Source organism: Rousettus aegyptiacus, unplaced genomic scaffold (genome assembly GCF_014176215.1).
Source record: "Rousettus aegyptiacus isolate mRouAeg1 unplaced genomic scaffold, mRouAeg1.p scaffold_m13_p_10, whole genome shotgun sequence".
Classification (NCBI taxonomy): domain Eukaryota; kingdom Metazoa; phylum Chordata; class Mammalia; order Chiroptera; family Pteropodidae; genus Rousettus; species Rousettus aegyptiacus.
Window position 1 is genome coordinate 32,292,347 of NW_023416285.1, and position 20,854 is coordinate 32,313,200.

The 20,854-nt window shown below is 37.7% G+C and overlaps 1 protein-coding gene across 2 annotated transcripts in view; it reads left to right on the top strand.

Moving 5' to 3' along the window:
* The first annotated feature begins 19,078 nt into the window (after nucleotides 1-19,078).
* EIF4E (eukaryotic translation initiation factor 4E) overlaps nucleotides 19,079-20,854 on the top strand; it is a 34,053-nt gene continuing 32,277 nt past the window's right edge. The window contains exon 1 of one of the 2 annotated variants that reach the window (XM_016133590.2): nucleotides 19,079-19,938. In XM_016133590.2, coding sequence (XP_015989076.1) covers nucleotides 19,921-19,938 — 18 coding nt within the window. In that variant the 5' untranslated portion in view covers nucleotides 19,079-19,920. Of the gene's footprint in view, nucleotides 19,939-20,259; nucleotides 20,449-20,854 lie in introns of those variants that run through there. The other variant, XM_036227680.1, reaches the window with a different exon arrangement.

The window sequence follows — 20,854 nt, forward strand, 5'->3', positions numbered from 1 at the left end:
CAAGAGTAGTCAGAAACCATGAATGGCAAGAGCTAAGAAAGACAATGGAATAGCAGGAATAGCAGCTACAAAGATTAGCTGAGTCCCCAGAATGGTATAGAACTGCAATAGGGATCCATGGCAGCATAACACAAGGGCATGAACTTCTAATATCCTGAATGCCCTTCTAGATTCATTCCGGTGGAGGGAAAGAGTCTGACTGTAAGATATTCTTCTTTCTTATCTTAAAGCCCCATTACTTAAGATTCCCTAGCATGTCTTTTTGGCTTGTGATTTGAAAGAAGCTCATTGTCATTATAGCTACCGGGGTTAATTTGAAACTTAGAAATGATCTTGGTACTTTTTTCTGGTAATGTGAATATCAGTTCACAGATACAGATGTACAGATAGTGTCACACATCAAGATACTTCCTGACTCTGAGCCCTATTACTACCATTCTACCAGGCATGTGAAAATTTAACCTGGTGCATTCTTGGAGCTTGACCCCTACCTACCCAAGGTTGCTCATGGTCCTAGAATCTGATGCAGTGCCAAGACATCAAGCATGCCGTTGGTTATCTCTTCACAGCAGCGACCATGCTCTGTCTGCATCATCCCTTCATGTCCAGCAGCTCTCAGCTGCTTCTGCACTAGGTTTGCAGTATGGCTGTTTTCACCAAGGCTGGGGATGCCATGCTGCGGGTCTCACGTGCCCTGCAGTATTTCCTTTCTGGAGTCGATCTTGCTCCCTCTTTAGCAATACCCCTCAAAGGTATGATCCAGGTTCCCGTGCTATAATGACAATGAAATTTTTCTAAACTGTGGGAAGTCCTTTTACTTCAACTTTCTCCAAGTCATTTTGTCTCTATATGCAATTTCTTTTCTCTACTGAGGATTAGTCTTTTGAAATAAAAGCCAGAAAGTTTTCTAGGCAACTTCAACATCCATCCTTACTACACACTTCATCTTGATGAAGAAGGCAGAAACATGTTCATTTATTTATATGAGAGGAAGGAAAGGACAAAAATAAAGGTGGATAAATATTTCAAGTATTTTTGTTCTCATTTTTTTTTTTTGCCTTGGGTACTTGGAAGCTTAGCTTAAAATTTTTATGTTCAGTACACATAATAAGTACAAATCTTTGGAGTTAGAATATTTCCTAGCTTATCTTTCTTAAATTCTGATTTCCAATTGTCATTCTCATTTTATTAACTTTATGCCTTGTAAACAAATATATTATCCTACTTATTCAAATCAGTATTGATTTTTTTAAACTAAAGAAAATTATTGCAGAGCGTGGGTGGCTAGCTAGGATCTATCAAGTTGCAGGAATAAAAACATACACAAACTATTAGGACTCAAGAAGACAGAATATGGCTTGAGAACTGGAAGCAGTTCTAGTGACTGCATAAGCTTCCAATGACACCTGTTGCGTGCTCCATAACATTATGTGCTCATTACGACTCAACCACTCTCTTATCTGATTGTCCCGCTCTATGGCACATGCCATCAATAAACTGACCCTCCTCTTTCTCTCACCATAAGTAGATGCTTATCTTAGCTCATTTTAGCTTCTTCTTGTTCTTCCTTCAGCATGGAATAGGTAGCCTTTGCTATCATTTGAACACCTCCCAAACAAAGAGGATATTCATCAGACTAATTAGCTATAATTTTTCCCATTCAACAGAGTTCTCATGATCAGTTAACTCATAAGTTATTGCCTAAATAGGTTATTGGCTTTCTTTGGATCAGATAACTGTCCTTATTCATATCAATTGTGGCTTAGGTGACAAGGTCATTTTATATAAGAAGAGAATTCTATGTAGAAATAAAACTCTAGAAGAGGACTATACAGAAGAATCTCTTAGAAGGGGCCGTGGGAACACAAGTATCCTAAGGTTTAACTTGTTCAATATTGATGTTGAAGGTAGGATATATAAGGCAATTACTACTCTCAGAATATAAATATATTTTTTTCCTTTGGGGCTAAAACCCCACACTGATTGATGCAGTCATGATTTGGCTCCACGACCTCTATGAGGCAATGATTAGAGTCCAAATTGATGCATTTCCCAAAGTCTGGATCTTTTAGCCTTAAATAAGACCCTATTCATAGTAGCCTACAAAATGAGGTTACTTTCTATTTGTCTCTAAGATATTATGACACTAGTTCCCAAGCGACCCCCTTCAAATAGTCCCAACAGTTCTGATGATGATTTATGATCACTAGATTATTTATATGTCCATTTGCTTGGCTTCCACTAGCTTGTGGATACAAATAAAGTCATATTAAGAGGAGTAACCCTGTAATTAGCTCTTGGCATCACCCGCATAATGCAGGACTTTGGTCTTCTTTTGAAATATCACTTTCTAGAGGTGCCCAGGCATCTTCAGTGATGTCTCACATATGCTCACAAACACCATGATTCAGAAATCACCCACCAGGCACCACATTCATTCCCTGGAGCCTGGAGCTCTTCCAGCAGCATTGTGTTTCCCTAGTAGGATCTGGCCCTACTCTGCTAGCATGGTTACTTCTACTGGGTTATGCTGATGTTCAGAGAGGCCTCTGGAGCACTTGGTGGGCACTGCAGGCACCAAGTTCCCTGCAGATATTGCTGCTGTTCCGCTGGAGGCTCAGCTTCTGTTCTGCTCCAACAGGTTTGGCAGTTCTTAGTGGTGTAGCCACTGGTCTGCCTGCCAGGGTCTCTCACCAAACACCACCACAAAGACACTAAAAGAAGATGCTTCTTTTTTTCTTGGGTTCAATTCTGGTAGGGAAATTCAAACCAGTGGTGGTGTTTTACAGCCTTCGATGACAAGATTTGTCAAAAAAAAGTGACTGGAAGATGATTTTATCATAAATCACAATGAAGAACTCAGGAAAAGAAACATGTTTGGTGACGTACTGTTTTGTACTGTTCAGTACTGTTTTGAACTTCACTTACCTTCATCAGATTTCATCTGGAAACCATTTTCGAGATTAATTTTACTGGGTTGTCTTTGAGGTTTATAACTTTTAATGACTAGTGTCATCAACTTTGTTAGTCTGGGATACGGAGATTCCTGACCTGCAGGTCAGCTACCTTATTTGTGTTCCAGGGCCTTGGATTTGCAGGCAACATATAGCCTAATTTATCTTTCTTAACTTTCCTTTCAAATATGACATGGATACCGCTATAAACCCCATCTGCCTTGTTAAAGGGTATTGTTGTTCAGGCAGAATATATTGCATTAGGTTAGTTTTAAGTTTCTTCGTTAAAATCACAATCCCATTGTGTTTCCCTAAATTTATACTTGCCATTTTTCTTGAATTTGGTCATTTATACTTGTTATTCTACTCTGTTTTGGCATTTCCCCTAAATTATGAAAAAGCCTACAAACTTACTCAGTCCAAAGAGGCCTGTTCTAATTCCAAATTGCTCAGCTGCTTAAGAGAGAATTAGAGAAGTGGACCAGTTCACCAACAGCCTTAGTTGAGGGTTATGAGTTTGTCCATTAAAAGAACAAGGATAAACTTGCTGGTCCAAATGGGGCACAGGTCACTCTAGGTTTGGGCCCACAAAACTATAGCATTTTAACTTATATTTGGGAACACAATGTCCAAGACAAGTAAGATATGAGGTGGGGAGGAGAAAAGCTTTCTTGCGAGCCACATGCTGTGCCACATAGGGCTTTGTCCCTATACCCAGATGCCCCCTTTCTTCCCAGTGAATTCCCGATGGCTTTAGTGTCCTTTACTGCCAGAAAGGATTAGCTGGGACCATCTCAATTTATTAAATAGAGTCTAATAAATTGGAATATCAAAAGAGAGGAGGTCAAGGTCTTGATTCCTTTCTACCCAGGAGGCTCCTTGTTTTCTATAAAAATTTGCATATCAAGAGGCATTAGGAAGGGCAGCCTTTGTCAAGCCACTGAAATAAAGGATAAGGGGGGCATACATTTCCATTTACATAACTAAAGGCAGCCACTCCAGTGATTCTTTTGGGGGGTGAGGGTGATTCTTCTGTCTCCACTGAGAGTAGCAGCTGGCAATGTTTTAATTTGTTAAAACAAACGTCAAGTTCTACCTAACCAGGAAACATTACACTTCCTAATTCCATTCTCACTAGAGAAGTGTTCACATCATTCTGGATCCTGCCTTGTTTTTATCTCCTTGAATCACCTAAATTTACCCCCCACCCCATGTTCGTTATTATTTTTTATAATTATTTGTTGCAGGCCTGTCTCAACAATCTAGGCCTTAGAAATATTTGAATTACCCCTAGCTAACTTATTCTTACCTCAGATTCTTCCTATTACTTATTTGTCTTTCTTATCTATCTAGATAGACTCCAAGGTTCTTTGTGATCTCATATCAATACCTTGCCAGTTTCATCACCGTTGTTGCTATTTCTCTTACAGATACGGCAGGCAGGTCTTCCAATAATGTCATTTTGTTTGACGTCGTTTCATTATAATGATGAGAAAAAATAATCAATTCTCAGCCAGTGCCACTATATATGTGGAGTTGGCACATTCTCCCCATGTCCACATGGGTTTTCTCTGGAGTCTCTGGTTTCCTCCCATGTCCCAAACATGTGCACATGAGGTGAGTGGTGTATCTAGATTGTCCCGGGCTGAGTGAATGTGGGTGTGAGTGTACTCTGCTATAGAAGGGTGCCCTGTCCTGGATGGGTCCCACTTGTGCCCTAAGCTGCTTGGAGAGACTCTAGCCACCAGTAACCCTGAACTTGAATAAGCAGGTTGGAAAAGAATTCTATTACTTGTTTTTATTCATCTTTCTTAAATGTATATAGAGCTAAATATCAAAATATTTATTTCAATGTTTAAGATTGGAAATGTTTTGGGTCTTTATTTGAAAGTTTAGTCACGTTTTTATGTCTTGAAATATGCCATAGGAACTTAACTTTTGTTTATATTAATCAGCCTACAATAAAATTGGTTTCCTTATACATAGATTTCTCGCTTAAAGTCGCAGTTTCCAAGAACCTAGCTACAATGATATGTGAGGACTTTTTGTACTCTTCTCTCTGAGAGTAGAACAGCTATTCTCTCTTCACTTCAAATCTACAGAATTGGAGACTATTACATTCTATATATTCTGGTGTGTTTTTCATTACACATCCACCTGTTAGTTTCCCAGTACATAATATTCTCCAATTACTATTGCTTAAAAGACTTAAAGGGATCTTACGTCTTATCTTTGTTTGCTATTTTTCTACAAGCTTTGATATACTACAAACATATATCATTTATTTGTAACAATTTCAAATACAATAGAAGTATAAAAAGTAAAATCCTCCCTTTGACCATCTCCCCCTGCACACTCCCCAGGGATAATCATTACTAATGCATCGATATGTTTCCTTCTGGATATTTTCATATTACTGTTCTGTCAAGATATGCTTTAGTTTTTACACTATTGTTGTGAAAGTTTATTTATCCTACAATGTCTAGGTTGGTTGATCTGGTTAATTATCATCTGTATATGACCTTAAGCTCTTGCCTCGGGTTTTCTTCTGTATTAAACACTCCTTTCTTGGCAGTACATCTCTCCTACTCCCTTTCTATAACCTGCTTTTACTTTTCCTCCAACTTTCTGACACACAGAAGCTACTACATTGTTACAAATGCTACCCCTCCCCCAGGCAGAGTTGACTGGTCCAAGAGTTAGCACACAATCCAAGTTAGACCAATCATAACACTCTACCTCTGCTGGACTTTGTTGATTGGTCCAGGCTTGGCACCTGACTTAGAAATCTTCCTTTAACATAGGATTATAGGAGTCAGTACCATTATGGCGGCAAAGCCTGTAGGAATGACAGTGAGATTTAGAGGTTTGGGCAGCCATGTTTCCTACAATTTGGAGAAAGCCAGTTTGCAGTGAGAGAATAAAGAACTGTGGAGCACTGTAAGAGTCAGAGGAAGTTTTGAAGTCATTCAAGTTCCCTGTTCCTGAAACCTAGTTACATTCTTGTCTTTTTCAAATTCTTCCAATTAAGAGAGATTCATAAGTAATTCCTCCCACCCTATTTGCTTATGCTAGGTCCCTAAATAGCATATCCTCTTTAGTTTAAGGAGACTACCATTTCATTCCTCTCATCTCTGAAACATTACTTGGTTTAGCGGTAAAAAAATGTTTCAAGGTGTGTCATTGAGATTACACAGGCTGTTAGGAACTTTTTTTTTTTTCACTAATAGGATTCTCAAAGTTGTAAATATGAGATACTATTTCTTCAGGGAATACCCATGCCGAATCAGCTGGATCAGACTACCAACACCTTTTCGTCATTACCTGTACATGGATGACAATAAGCAATGTGCAGATTCACAGTCAGAATCATATCATGTTCTTTGGGCTAGAAATCAGCGAGACTGATTTAAGGAGGTGTCGTGCAAACTTATTCCTTCTTTATATACAACTGGTAAATTTTCATAGTTTAAAACACGTCTTTCATCAATTATATTCACAATCTCTTGATGAGTTACATGTCATATTAATTACGGGAATTCAAATTCGTAAGTCCATTTGGCAAGTTTTGACAAAATACCCTAACATCAATTTCTTGAAAATTTTCTTAAAGCTTACAAACAGCAATTATTTTAAATTAGAGATGATTAAAACCCTACAAATTACATATTACCAATATGTAATATAAAAAGATTTTTAAAGGTTCAGTGTTTAGAAAGGATGCTTTATGACTGTGGGGAGGGTTGCAACAATATCTGCAGCACTTTATTTAAAAGAAAACATCTGGTTAACAATAGAGGAAGCTGGGTGAGTAAGAGTCCAATTTTACCTGAAGCCAGTGAGTCCCAGATATTAGATTTAGATAGACAGCTTAATGACACTGATGATTGAGTTTATGTGTCAACTTTTCTGGGCCAATGGATGCTCAGATAGCTGGTAAAACATCATTTCTGGGTATGTCTGTGAGAATGTTTCTGGAAGAGATTAGAATTTGAATGGTAGACCAAATAAGATTGCCCTCACTACTGTGGGTGGGCATCATTCAATCTCTTAAGGATATGAATAGAACAAAGGCAGAGAAAAGGTGAGCTTGCTCTTTACTGGAGCTGGGACGTCCATCTTCTGCCCTTGGACATCAATGTTTCTGGTCCCCAGCCTTTAGACTAGGTCTGGGACTTAAACCATCAGCCTCCTGATTCTTGGGTTTTTGAACTCACACTGGGACTTACACCATTGGCTTCCCTGGTTCTCAGCCCTTTGGACTCAGACTGAATTACACCACTGGCTTTCCTGGTTCTCCAGCTTGCAAGAGACAGATTGTGGGTCTTCTTGGCCTCTATGATTGTGTGAGCCAATTCCTGTAAGTCATATATACAGGAGATGTAAATATATATATATATATGTTGTGTATGTGTATATACGTGTACACACACACACACACACACACACACACACATACAACATATGTATCCTATTGGTTCCGTTTTCTGGAGAACCCTAATATAGTCACATAACATGATTTAGTGAGAAAGTCTTGCCTGGGGGCTAGAATTTGTTGGTGGGGATTACAGATTGTAGGATCAGTTTGCCTGAATGTTATGTTTTTACCCGTTCCCAATCCAAGCAAAAATAGCAGGACCATTATGAATAATATATAAAATACAATTTTAGGATTTTAACATTTCTAAGTATAGAAATATGTAAGCTAGCCACCTAAATATAATAATATTTAGCCACATTTTCAAACTGTATTATTCTAAATAGCAATAATAATCCTTTAGGTCAAGACATGTGAATTCTTTGTGTAGCAATTAAGAAAAAAAAATATGGAAATTACAGCTTAAGTTACCAGATGTATCACATTACCACTTAATACCTTTTCACTCTTTGATTTACATACTAAGCTTAATATATGTATTGAAGTTTTTATGAAAAAATATACCATTCTATATTTTTTAATTTATTCATAAATTACAATTTAATCCTAAACTCCAGGTCAGCTCAAATGCTGGTATATCTTTTTAAGATATTTCTATTAAAATATACTAAAGTTGTTCTTCCATACCTATATCTCAAATTACAACTACGTCTATTGATTGAGTCTGGTTGGTTCACTGGGAAGCAGACTTTGACACAGAGCTAGGGGCAACAAGCTATTCATTGAAGGAGAATCTCAGTGGCTCACCAGAGTGTTGACAGCAGTTTACTCCTCATGCTGCTCAGATCCACTTCACATACATTCTGGAATACCTCCTCCTGGATCCTAGTAGACCTGTTTTCTTAGGGAAATCTAGAAGTGGAAGATGACAGGGAGGAACTACAGCTACTACCACAGCAGCTGAGGCCAGGACTGTGGCTGAGATTCATTATCGCCTTCCTCTACTATCTACTCAAGATCCTCCTCATCCTCAGAGAGTACCTTTGCTGGTCTTGGTAGTTTGCCCATGGTTTGGCCCATGTCCTTATCCTAGGGGTCTGATTCTCAGGATGTCATGCCTCTGTGTGGCCAGATCTCTGTATTAGTCCATTTGCCATCAAAATTGGGCAAGGAAATACAGAGTGGCACCCAAGTGCATCTCTTGGGCACCAAGCTTAGCCTTTCTCCCTCTTTTGTTTAACTGCATGTCTACCTCTTCCTGATCATCAGAGTCAATTACTTCTAATAGGATGATGACTCCTTTTTTTGTCTGGTCCAGTGGGAGAAGCTGGACTAGCCTTTGTAAGCAATGTTCATCTTTTTGGGTCCATGTACAGCCTCCATTCCCTGCTACCATGGATATTCTGTTCATGCATCCATTGTGCAAGCTCTGAGGTAGCTGATGACAGGAGCTAGCTAACATCAAGTAGTCAACTCATTTTGTTTTCTTGGTTGTTTTGAGTCTCTTCCATAGTGGATATGCTCTAGTGGGCATTAACATGATACAAAGATTCTCTTACTTTGTGTTGATTCTCATGTTTATCCATATGCTGTACCCCAGGTCTACTTGACTATAATCTAATTTTTTTTTCAGGCCTCTGTCCAGCTCATCAAGTAATTCACAACTGACATTAGCTTATATATGTTCTAACCCTGGGCTACTTATCTTTACACACGAAGTGGAGGACCTAGTGCACAATGTACCCATTGGGAGGAATTTCACTCACCATTGTTTTTTAAGGGGCTGTGGTGACACTTCTATTTTCAGCTTGCACCCACATATCAAGTTGACCCTGCTGTGACTCAAGCTTGAACTTTTCCCCCTCCATCAGCTGATGATGAGGAATTTCCCATATAACCATAGTGCAGGTTGAAGGAGAGGTGGTGATGCAAACTGCTTGTGCCTTCTTGCCCTACTTATACTTGATCCCAGATGTACAATTTTCATATCATAATGAATTGTTGCTAGGCTGTCTGACCTTGTGACATTGTGGACTAGATTTTATAGAACCCAGCTCATCTAGGGCACTTGCAACCATACGGTCATGTGGTATCCCATGGTCAAGTATTTTCCTTCTACCAGTGTCTAAAAGGATGCCAAGAATCGTTTTTCAAAAGGAATAAAATTCTTGGTTGCAAATGGCATGGCCTTGCTCTAGAACTCCAGAGGCCTGCATTATGACTATTCCACTGGGGCTTGCCAAAAATTTCACATGGCATCTTTTTCTACCATTGACACCTCTAACATCATAAGTGTTCTGGGTCATGTGGTCCAAGGAGCAGAGCTATTTGCACCACAGTCTGGTCCTGCTTCAAAGCCCTTTCCCTTCTACTCAAAGCTAGCAGCCTTTCTTATCACTTGATCCTAGATGTAGAATATGCTGCCTCTAGACACTGAAGGACATCTGATATTGTACTTCCTTTTTCAATGTGAGAAGTGTGGGATGCAATAATTGCATCCTTTAGTTGGTCCTTTAGTTTTTGAGGCATATCTTGGCATGCCCCTGAATTTTTAGACTGCTAAAAGTTCTATTGACATGGCAGGCTCCTGAATCTTAATAGGGCTTATTTTCCACCCTCTGATGCACATATCTTCTAACAAGGTCTCCAATGTGCTAGCCCATTTTTGCTCATCCAGTTTGATTAGAGTGATGTCATTGATATAGTGAATCATTGTGGTCTTCTGCAGGATGTTCAGACATGCAAAATTTCATTGGACTATGTCTTGACAAAAATATGTAATATACTGTAGTATAACTTGGCCCAAGGGCAAAATTATAGATGTATACTGTCCTGTCCGTGCAAATGCCAAGTATTCTAATCCCCATTTTGGATAGGAATAAAAAAGACATTTCATCTGCTATAGCAAAGATGCTATGTCTGTCATAGCAGCAGTATTTGAGCTTCCACCAGGTTGATTTTCAATAGTCTAATGTCATTTTGGGGAATCTGTTCAGTTTTTGCATGGGCCAGACTTGCGAATTAAATCAAGATATGATGAGGACCACCATCCCTGCATCCTTTTGAGTTTTGGGAGTTGTACTATTACTATCCTTCCCAGAAATATATTACTTTTGGCTTATTGTCTTAATTAGACTCAGTGGGAGATGGGGAGCAGTTTTAAAAGTTTTCACTTGACCTTCCCCACTATGATAGCTCTTCTCCCAAAGGCTAAGGTTCCAACTATGAGATATGTCTTTTCTGGTTACACAATTGGGAAATGGTAAAATAACCACTGTGTGGTGTTTGTAAAACTGGAAAGCTACATACAAAGGAATGAAACTGGACTTCTATCTGATATCATTTACAAGAATTAATTCAAAATGAATTAAAGACTTGAATATAAGACCTGAGACAATAAAATACAAAGAAAACAATGTAGACATTAAACTTATGGACCTTGGCCTCAGAGGCGTTTTTGTGAACTTGACCTCCAAAGGCAAGGGAAATAAAAGAAAAAATAAATGAATGGGCCTAAGTCATACTAAAAAGGTTCTGCACAGTTAAAAAAAAAAAAACAACAAAAAACAAAAAAAAACCCCAAAACCTATCAATGAAACAAAAAGGCAACCAACCAGATGGGAGAAATTTATAAACAATAGCTGTCTTCGTAAGGTGCAAATATTCAAAATACACACACACACAAAATCATACAATTCAACAACAAAAATAATCTAATTAAAAAAAGGGCAGAGGACAGATACTTTTCCAAGAAAGACATACAGATGGCCAACAGATATATGAAAAGATGTTCAACATCCCTAGTTATAAGGGAAATGTGAATCAAAACCACATGATACTACCTCACACCTGTTAGAATGGCTATTCACAATAGAACAAGCAGCAGCAAGTGTTGAAGAGAATGTGGAGAAAAGGGAAACCTTACACACTTCTGGTGGGAATGTAAACTGGTGCATCCTCTACGGAAAACAGTATGAAGTTTCCTCAAAAAATTAAGAATACAGCTACTATATGACCCAGTAATCCCTCTTCTGGATATCTATCTGAAAATTTTGAAAATACTTATTCATAACGATATGTGTACCTCTATGTAAACTATGTCATTATTCACAATAGCCAAGACATGGGAGCAACCTAAGTGTCCTTCATTGGATGACTGGGTAAAGATGTGGTACGTTTATTCAATGGAATGTTACTCAGCCATAAAAATATAAAATATTGCCATTTGTAATGTGAATGGATTTTGAGAGTATTTTGCGAATAAGTCATATGGAAAAGAACAAGAACTTTATAATTTCACTCATGTGTGGGATATAAAACAAAAAACAAATAAACAAACAAAACAAACACATAAACAAAAAAATCCCCTCGTAGATACAGACAACAGAATGATGGGTACCCAAGGAAAAGGGAGTTTAAGGAGGACAAATTGGCTAAAGGGGATCAAATACATGGTGACGGGAGATGAGGTTTTGGGTGGTAAGCACACAATATAGATGTTGTACACCTGAAATTTATATAATGTTATTATCCAATGTTACCCCAATAAATTAAAACAAATTAAGTAGGGGTAGAGGCTCTGAATAAATATAGAAACCAGTGAAAAAAATTATTAACAATATATTCTTTTAATCTTTTTTAACACCCAAGGCTGACAAGTTTGTGACCTGTTGTGTTGCTCCTTTTTGAGAGCAATGCGAATTCTAATAAGTATAAAGAGTGAAGATTTTGCTTATATCCTATAAACCATTTAATTCCATTGCTGAAAATGTATTCTGAAGGAATTGTCTAAAATATGAAAACAAATTTCTCATGAATGTATGCATTAGAGCATTATTTATAAATGGAAATAACCTAAATATGTAACCATGGGGAACTGGGTAAGGGAATTCTAATATATCTACTCAGTGGTATATCCTGAAGCCATTGATGTTATCAATGTTGATATGATGCACTAGGAAGGAAACAATATTACTTATGTAATATTTTCACCCAAAATGTGTAAATCCAAAAGTGTTGTATCAATATAACAAGGTCACAAGAAAACAAATAAACCAAATTAAGGGATATTCTTCAGAACAACTGTCCTTTACTTCTCAGAATGTCAATGTCTCAAAAAGATCAAGAAAAACTGAGGAATTTTTCCATATGAAAGGAAATTGAAGAAAGGACAATTAATGCAATGCATGGTCCTGGATTGGAAAAAACATCTATAAAATTATTGGAAGAATTAGAAAAATTTGAATATTTACTATGTGATTATGTTTTAGATAAAAGTATTTAATCAGCATTACATTTCCTGATTTCATTAACTTCATTATGGCTCTGTAAGAAAATGTCTTTATACTCAAGAGGAACATGCTGAAGTATTCAGATGTCATTATATCTGCAACTTGTTTTCAAATGGCTTAAGACATAATGAAAGATTGAGAGAAAAAGACAATATGTTAAGGATTGGTAAATTTAGAATGGTTTGTAGGCGTTACTACTGCAACTCTTCTGTGAATTTGATGCATTTTTTCAAAATAAAATGTTTAAAAATTGTTATCTAGTCTATAACCAAGGTCAAAAATATTTACAATAAAATATCATGTAAAAAATACAGAGTTCAAAGTTTAAGGTGCTCTATAATTGTAAGAGCACAAAATGTTGTCATGTGAATATATTAGTAGTAGGAGAGATTTGAGTAGTGGGAGAGATACATCTTTAAAACACACACACACACACACACATAATTTTTTAAATGTTTTTTTGTTACATTGCATTTAAAATGAAACTATTATATAAAATTGAATATATTTTTAAAATCACGAAGGATAGGAAAATAAAAAATTAACACTAAGAATAATAAAATCATTTTTTAAATTCCAATTCTGCTTCAAGTTTCCTCAACAATTTTGAAGAACAAAATATTAATTTATAGGTTCAAACCAATTTAAGCTATTGTCTCATCCCTCAAGTGAAATATTATACTAAAGTTCAGTTCCAAGTTAAAAAGCAAACTAATAATAAAACAAATTCACCTCTGGGGAGGGCTGTGAATTTTTTTTTTTTTAAATAGAGGAGTACCAGGTTTTTAAGTAATCTTGTCTTCTATCAGGCATTTGATTCAATCACTCCAAATAACAACATATTTCCAAGTTTCTTTATGAGTACATTAAATACCTTTATTCCCTAAGCAGATTCATAAAATAGCATAAATATTCTATATTTAACATTTCTTTTCCAACTTTTTTTAAAAAACAGCTTTATTGTGGTATAGTTGACATACGATGTAATATTCCTTGTTGAAACAAAAAAACAAAATAAGCTAAAATATTAAAATGCTTTCACTCAAATATTTTCAGTCAAGCATTATTGATTACTGTTTTTCAAGTATTAATTACATCAATCTTTTTTTAAATAATTTACAAAAAAAATAATTTCTGCTTGTTTTTTTCAATTTTAACAACGACTGCTGATATTTTCCTGCATACTTCCAAAAATATCTTTTGGAATGTAAAAATTAAGCTCTAACAAAGAAATAAGATCATATTTACTCTGCTTGCAATCTTATTGATTGTAATAGCTATCACATTTAACTCTATCTAAACAAATTCTCTCAAATTTCAGGGGGCAAAGGCATATACAGTTATAAGGAAAAAATTTTAAGCAAGGTCAGATTTTTTTTAAGGTAGCATTTCCATAAATTGCCCAGCAATTAAATTGTTAGTTTCATAAGTCTGCCCAATATGTTATTTTGTCGTTTCTCAGAAGTCACTTTTTACAAGCTAAATACATCTTGTCTGCTAATACACATATCTGGACCAAAATCTTGACCCTTCTTAAAACCTGATTATCTCTAATCTCGAATACTGATATGATAAAGATTGAACCTTTGTTTCCTAACTTGCCATTTCAGAGCTCTGAATCTTGTTGCTCAATTTGTACTAAATGCATCCATCCAAAAGCTCTCTCCAAATAGCAAGTCTTTAATAGAAATTTCTCATTTTCGAAAGATAAAAATGGCTCTCTTGGAGTATTATTACTATTATTTTACCATTTCCTTCTAATAAAATAATAAGCATGGTTTTCCATTAAGTACTTGAAACACATAGGACCATATCCAAGGACTTTTAGTATATCCCATGTTTTTAAGCAATGTCCTGAATGAGGACTGGTATCTTTCAAATTCTAAAATTAAAATAAGAATTTAGAGGCAGGTGAATAAAAAGTTCCTAATTCCCAGGTCTCCAAAGATGTAGTTGGAGTAGAAAGGCACATGGCAAATCCTGGGAAAAGTGATTTGCCACCTAGACAATTCCTATAGTTTGGCATTTCCTCAGAGAATCATCACAATCCAAGAAGACAGAAAATCCAGTCCACAGGGGTAGCTTTCTCTTAGCCAAGTTCATGGAGCATAATTATAACAAACTAAAACCTTAGTACCATTCAAAAAAATAAAGAGAGAGAATCTGAGCAATATAACGGTTATGGTCTTAGTATTCATGTTTCCATATCAGCCCTATATACAAACCAACAGGGAAGACATGTTTATCATATGGTTATTTGGTGAATCTGGAATCAAAACAAGGTGAATTAGTTGTATGTTGGTGTCAAGAAACCATTCCCAATGAGGACCAATGGACCAGCAATCCATATTTTTACTCCAGGGCACCCTGTCTCTAGAACAGTGTTAGAGATAGATCATCAAATATTGTCATTTTAGATTCCTCTTTTATAGATGGCAAGCAACCCATTAAATACATTTCTTTCTTTAGACAAATTCAATGAAATGAAATGAAAAAGCAATGAAAATCCAGTTGTGCCTCCCTGGAATTCCATATAATCTCTGAATTTTGACTGTTTACAATCTCGTAGGTTATTTCTAAAGACTACTGATCTTGTCCCATACATTTTAGTTTTTCCTGATTTCAATTTTAAAAGGTAAATTAAGTTCATTTGGAAAAGTACCTTATTGTTGGACCAACATACTACTTAAATGAATTTTTCACAAATTCTTTGAAGATTCTTTCTCATTATTTCAGACAATAATCTTTCTTATTAGGTAGTCTAATAAGAAAGTCAATATTATAGTATGAAGAGACAGAACTGTGTTCTTGGGAAAGTTGTATAACCTCAGTTTCCTCATCTACTTTAGAATGTTGTTTTGAAGATAAAATGAGGTATTATGAATGCATGTGAACTGATTAACATGGTTCTTGACATATAGTCATTTTCTTATTACTTACATTATTAGTCCTGAGCCTAGACTTTTGTGCAATTTTTAAAATTAGATTATGGTTTCCTCCCAAATATTTGTTAGCAATCTACCTACAAATCATCAAGAAGCTAATATTTTACTAGTGGAGACAACCAACAATTAATTAAACAATATTTAATATAATATAGGGTTTCAAGGTAGGGTTATAAAGTGGTCTAAAGAAAAATAAAGCAGGGTAATTGCATAAAGCGTAATGGACATGCTGATTTAGACAGAGTGGCAAGAAGGTTTCCCTCAGGAAATGGCATTGGAACAGAGATCTGAATGAGATGAGGAAAGAACTATGTGATTGTCTCATTCATTAGGTATGAGTGCTGGTTAGCTGCATCCTTTTGGTTCGTAGTCACTCATCTTCATATGGGTACTTAACTATCTAAATTTCTATGACTTAGGATGTCAAGTAGATCTTACAGTCCAGGAAGGAAGTACCTGGGCTTCCCATGTCCTTTAAATAGCCTTCAGTGATTACACTTCCCATTACTAACATAGTACTTCTTGAATGGGGTGTCAGTTCTGTAAATGAACTTAGTATTAGAAGTCTTTTGAAGAGAAAGACATTTAGAAGAACCTATCAGAAGAAAGCAGCTATGATATGAAGAAAAGAATCTTGGAGTCAAGAGAATTGGGTTTTAATTCCAGCTCATCACTGGCTGTGTGGACTTGCATGTATCCGTTAACTTTATTGAATCTGTTTATATATAAAATGGGGATGATAATGTTTAATTCACATAATTGTTATCCAGGTCATATGAAGTAACTGTTGTGAAAAATACTTAGTATGTTATAGGAAATCAATAAATGTTACTTTACTTTGAAAGTTTGGAATATCCTTAAAGATAATGGGCTGAAGCTGGCTTTCTGCATAAAAGAATCCTTAAGCAAAAAAAAGTAGACAAAAAAAGTAGAAATAAGAAATGTATGTCATGTTACATCATGGAACTTATAGTTAACATTGAGTACTATGTTATAAGAGCTATCCCAAGCATGTTACATGGGTTAACTCATTTATTTCTCACACTAACCATACAAGATAAGTACTATTATTATGCCCATCTAACTGATGACAAAAATGAGGCAGAAAGAGACTGCCTATGGTCACACAGTAAGGGTGGAGTTGGGATTCCAAACCAAGATAGTTTGACATCAGAGCTCATGTTCTTAAACACTAAATTATATAACTGTAATTTGAAATTATTATCCTATGAGAAGCTATCATCTGAGGTCTTTCCTAAAGAAATATCAACATAGAAAGTGACAATAACAAAAACAGAGCATAAAGTGTTAGTATAAGCAAGTTTTAAAGTGAGTGGACAAGGTTAAAAACAACATTGTTAGTGTTAACTAGAGGTTAGTTTACATTATATTAAATACCCAACCCTGTAATATTAAGGATCATTTGTTATGTAATTTCATATCTTCTATTTCTATTTCAAAACCTACTCATTTAGAGAAAAATGATTGCTTAGTAGTGATCAGAGACTAAGAAAGTTATCTAATCTAAACAGAATGTCTAAAATTCCAAAGCCTGTTTTTTTTTTTTTTTTTAAATTATAGACAGTGCAGCAGTAATATTTTTGAGGGATTGATCATGGCACATATGATCAATTTGAACCATAATTAAACAATGCCTAGCAAAACAATGACTTTAGTTATCTAGAAAATGTAATAAAATTCCAATGACAAAGAGGTAAATACATGATAAAAGCAACTTGTGTTCTATCGAATTATTTAGGGGTTTTTTTTGCCATGAATTAAATCTATAGACTAATAATACACCAGCTTGAATATATTATGTAGAGAAAAATTTATAACTATTTACAGATGCTAAATTATAATTACTCCAGGCTTATAAATAATACTTACCCCGATACTTTGCTGAGCCATAAGTAATTATATCTTAAAGTAGATAACTCGATCAAGTAGAATAGTATTTTAATACCATATCCCATTTCATATAGCTTATTACTTTAGGTATAAGCACAAATATGGTAGTTACAAATGTAATTTTTATGTGAAATTGAGAAAAAAGTATACAGTTTCTGCTCTGTATATTTCAGATTGGCAAAAACCCAATCAACCACATACACACAAAAATAAAAATCTAATCACCAAATCTTTGAAATGGTAGAATTTAATGGTGATATTAGGCAAAGACAAATGAATGTGCCATAAAACACATGCAACAAAATGTATACAAATCGGAGAGAAATGAAGTTAAAAAGAATAGAAGCATATATAAGTATTGTAAAAGAACTAGGATGACTGACAAAAGTGGGGAGTTTTCGGATCAAGAGAAATGTTAATAAAATGGAAGCTATTATTTAAAAAATATTTTAAGAAAATAACTGGCTTTCGGTTTCATATAGGGACTGAAATCTTAATTCTTTGCTCTGTTATCTAGCAGCATCATGATGATAGTACATCTATGGTATCTTCTCAGAGAAGATCAGCAGATACTATTTTTAACCAACAGAAAATACCTCTGACATCAACTGTAATTACTTTGGCTCCTTTAAGTAACAATAATAGTTACTGGTTACTAGTTACAGACAGTCTCTATAAATAGAAATCCATTTATTGGTAAATTTTTAAAGAATTCCATCTACTTTAAACCTACAAGAGCTAAGCTGACTGTATAAAAGCTTTCATCAATCACATTGGCATCCAGGCAAAACTAAAACATGAACAGGCACTGGTTTTGAGTTCTTATACAACCTCAATTATGTGTTAGGCAACTGAAGCAACCATTATGCACTCAATAATAGGTATGACACAGCTCTGGACATCAGTAACACTATAAGCAATTAGGTACAGGCAGCATGTGTTTACTGATTTTTCTAGTGTTTACATTTCTAAGAAGCATGAAAAATAGTAATAATATAGGTTCTTTTTCATTAAAGCTTATAGTAGCACTCTTAGATTTTTCCCTGTTTGTTGTATTGATAAGCAGACTGAACAGAATAACACTATCTTGAGAGATGATAGCACAGTTATCTCAAAGGGAGAAGAACTATAGGATGTCAGAGTAGGGATAAATTTCTAATTGCCAGTGATTATCGTGAATATTACAATAATTTCCTTAACATTAAAGCCTTCACCGAGGGTAGCTACAGTTATAAAGAAAAACATTGTCTTGAAACTTTAAAATTGCATTGGTGTACATGATGATGTAACGAAGTACACAAAAACTTTAAAACTTTGTTTAAAAAAGCATCAGGAAGCAGCCGATCCTTAGGAAGGCATGAGGTTGCTTATTATGAAGCATTTATAGAGTGTGATGCATTTTCAAAGCTGGTTACAATCATTACCACAGCACACCCTTGTGAGGTAAGTGTATTACCGCCCGTGGTTCATAAATGAAAAAGCTGAGGCACTGAATAAGTCACCAGCCTGAGGAGAGTGAGTCAACGTCGAGTCATAGTTGACCCGGCCTAACGACTCCTGACTCCTGACTCCTGACGGTCAGTCCAGTGCTTAGTCAGTGGGGCCGGAGTGGCTTCCCTGGCTGGCATCTGGACTTAGGCTATTTCCATTCACGACAAAGCAGAATAGTGGAATAGAGAGGGCTGGACTTCCAAATAACTTTTACATCCGCGCAAGATTTAGCCCTGAGGTCTTAATCTCAGGATTTGGGACAGAAAAAGCTGTCAGGTGCTCTCCCCCTCCCCCAGCCTGCGGCAAGTGGGTACTGTGGGCGGTTCCACCACCCCGTTTTGCTGTAATGGCAAGTGACTACCAGCGTTAGCGAAGCTGGGGGACTGGGGGAGGGTTGATTGCTTAAACAACTCTTCATCGCCGTCGCCTTTTTGAAACTGAGAGAAAATGGTGGGAAGTCAAAAGAAAATTAAATAAACACACAGGCAACTTGTCCTGGGACCTCAACTAAACAAATGAAGCTTTATTGTGTGTGCTGAACCTCTAGTTCCCAGACTCCGGGGAAGATGGGAGGACAGGGCAACAAATGGCACAGTAGGCATGCTTGCCAATAAGTGAGACAGCAGCAACCAGACGGTAGAACAGAGGACTGAAAACCACTCTCCAGCACGCGACTGTCTGCCGCGCGAACTGCACACCTTACCCATCGACCACGTGACCAGCCCTTTTTAAAATTTCTTTGCTCCTAAAAAAAAAAAGAAAAGAGAGAGACTTCACTTCCCAGAAGCCTCTCGTTACCCACGCAGCCGCACTCTTGCGCAGGCGCCGCCGGGGCCAAACGGACACATCCGTCACGTGGACAGTAACCGACCAATCCGGTTGGAATCTCATTTTTTTCCTCTTACCCCCCCCCCCCTTCAGGAGCGGTTGTGCGATCAGATCGATCTAAGATGGCGACTGTGGAACCGGTGAGTATTGCCTGTGGCCCCCACCCCCACCGGTCCCCGCGCTCAGTCTCCCTTCGGACTGGGGGACCCCGCGGGACAGCGTTCCCGGCGCGCACGCTACCCCTTGCCGCCCCCTCCCCCTCTTCTTGGGCTTGACCTCCCTGTGGACAACTGGGGGTGCCCCAGAGGTTGGCCGTGGCGGCGTGTAGCGCACACGTTCTGGTGGGGGCCCGAGAACTGGGGGAGAGGAGTGGAGGAGGGGCGGCGCGGCTCCTTCTGTAGAGCCGCGAGGTGGCCCACAAGGGTGGAGGGTGATCTGGGCCCTGGGATAGGTGTGTGGGGATTGTCTTAGGGATGGGAAGGTGCGGGGCTGGCTCCGAGCGGGCTCCGGGAGCCGCAGGGAGGGTGGGCGGCGTGCAGGCCTGGAATGAGATGGAGGAAGGAGACCCGGGACGGCCTCTCCTCTTCCTCCCTCCCTTCCTCCACCCCAGACGCTCGGGCACGGAGTGCGCGCGGGTCTTCGCTAGACCGGTGGGCCAGGGAGCTTTTGGGCGCGCGTTGCCGGAGGGTGGGTTGGGCGGGAGTGGTGCGGCGGCACGCGCAGAGCAGCTTTGACCTCGCTGAAGGGAGCCGAGAGGGGCGAGCGCATGTTACTCCAGCGCGCCGGAGAGTTGCCGGGGTTGGCGGCGGGGGAGGCGAGAAAGGTTTGGGGTGGGGAGGATGACCCCGTGTCACACGGTAAAGCTCTTAGAGTAGGATGAAGGGTGGTGGTGGCGGTGAGAAGGGGGATCACATTGTCCTCGCCCCTCCATGCTTGAGACTGGGCTGTCATGGAGGAGGGAAGGGGGAGGAGCGAGGCCTACTGATCACTGCTGCCGGTCTGGTTGCGGGCTGGACTTGCTGCATTTCACGCGCGCCTGTCTTCCATTCATTCATC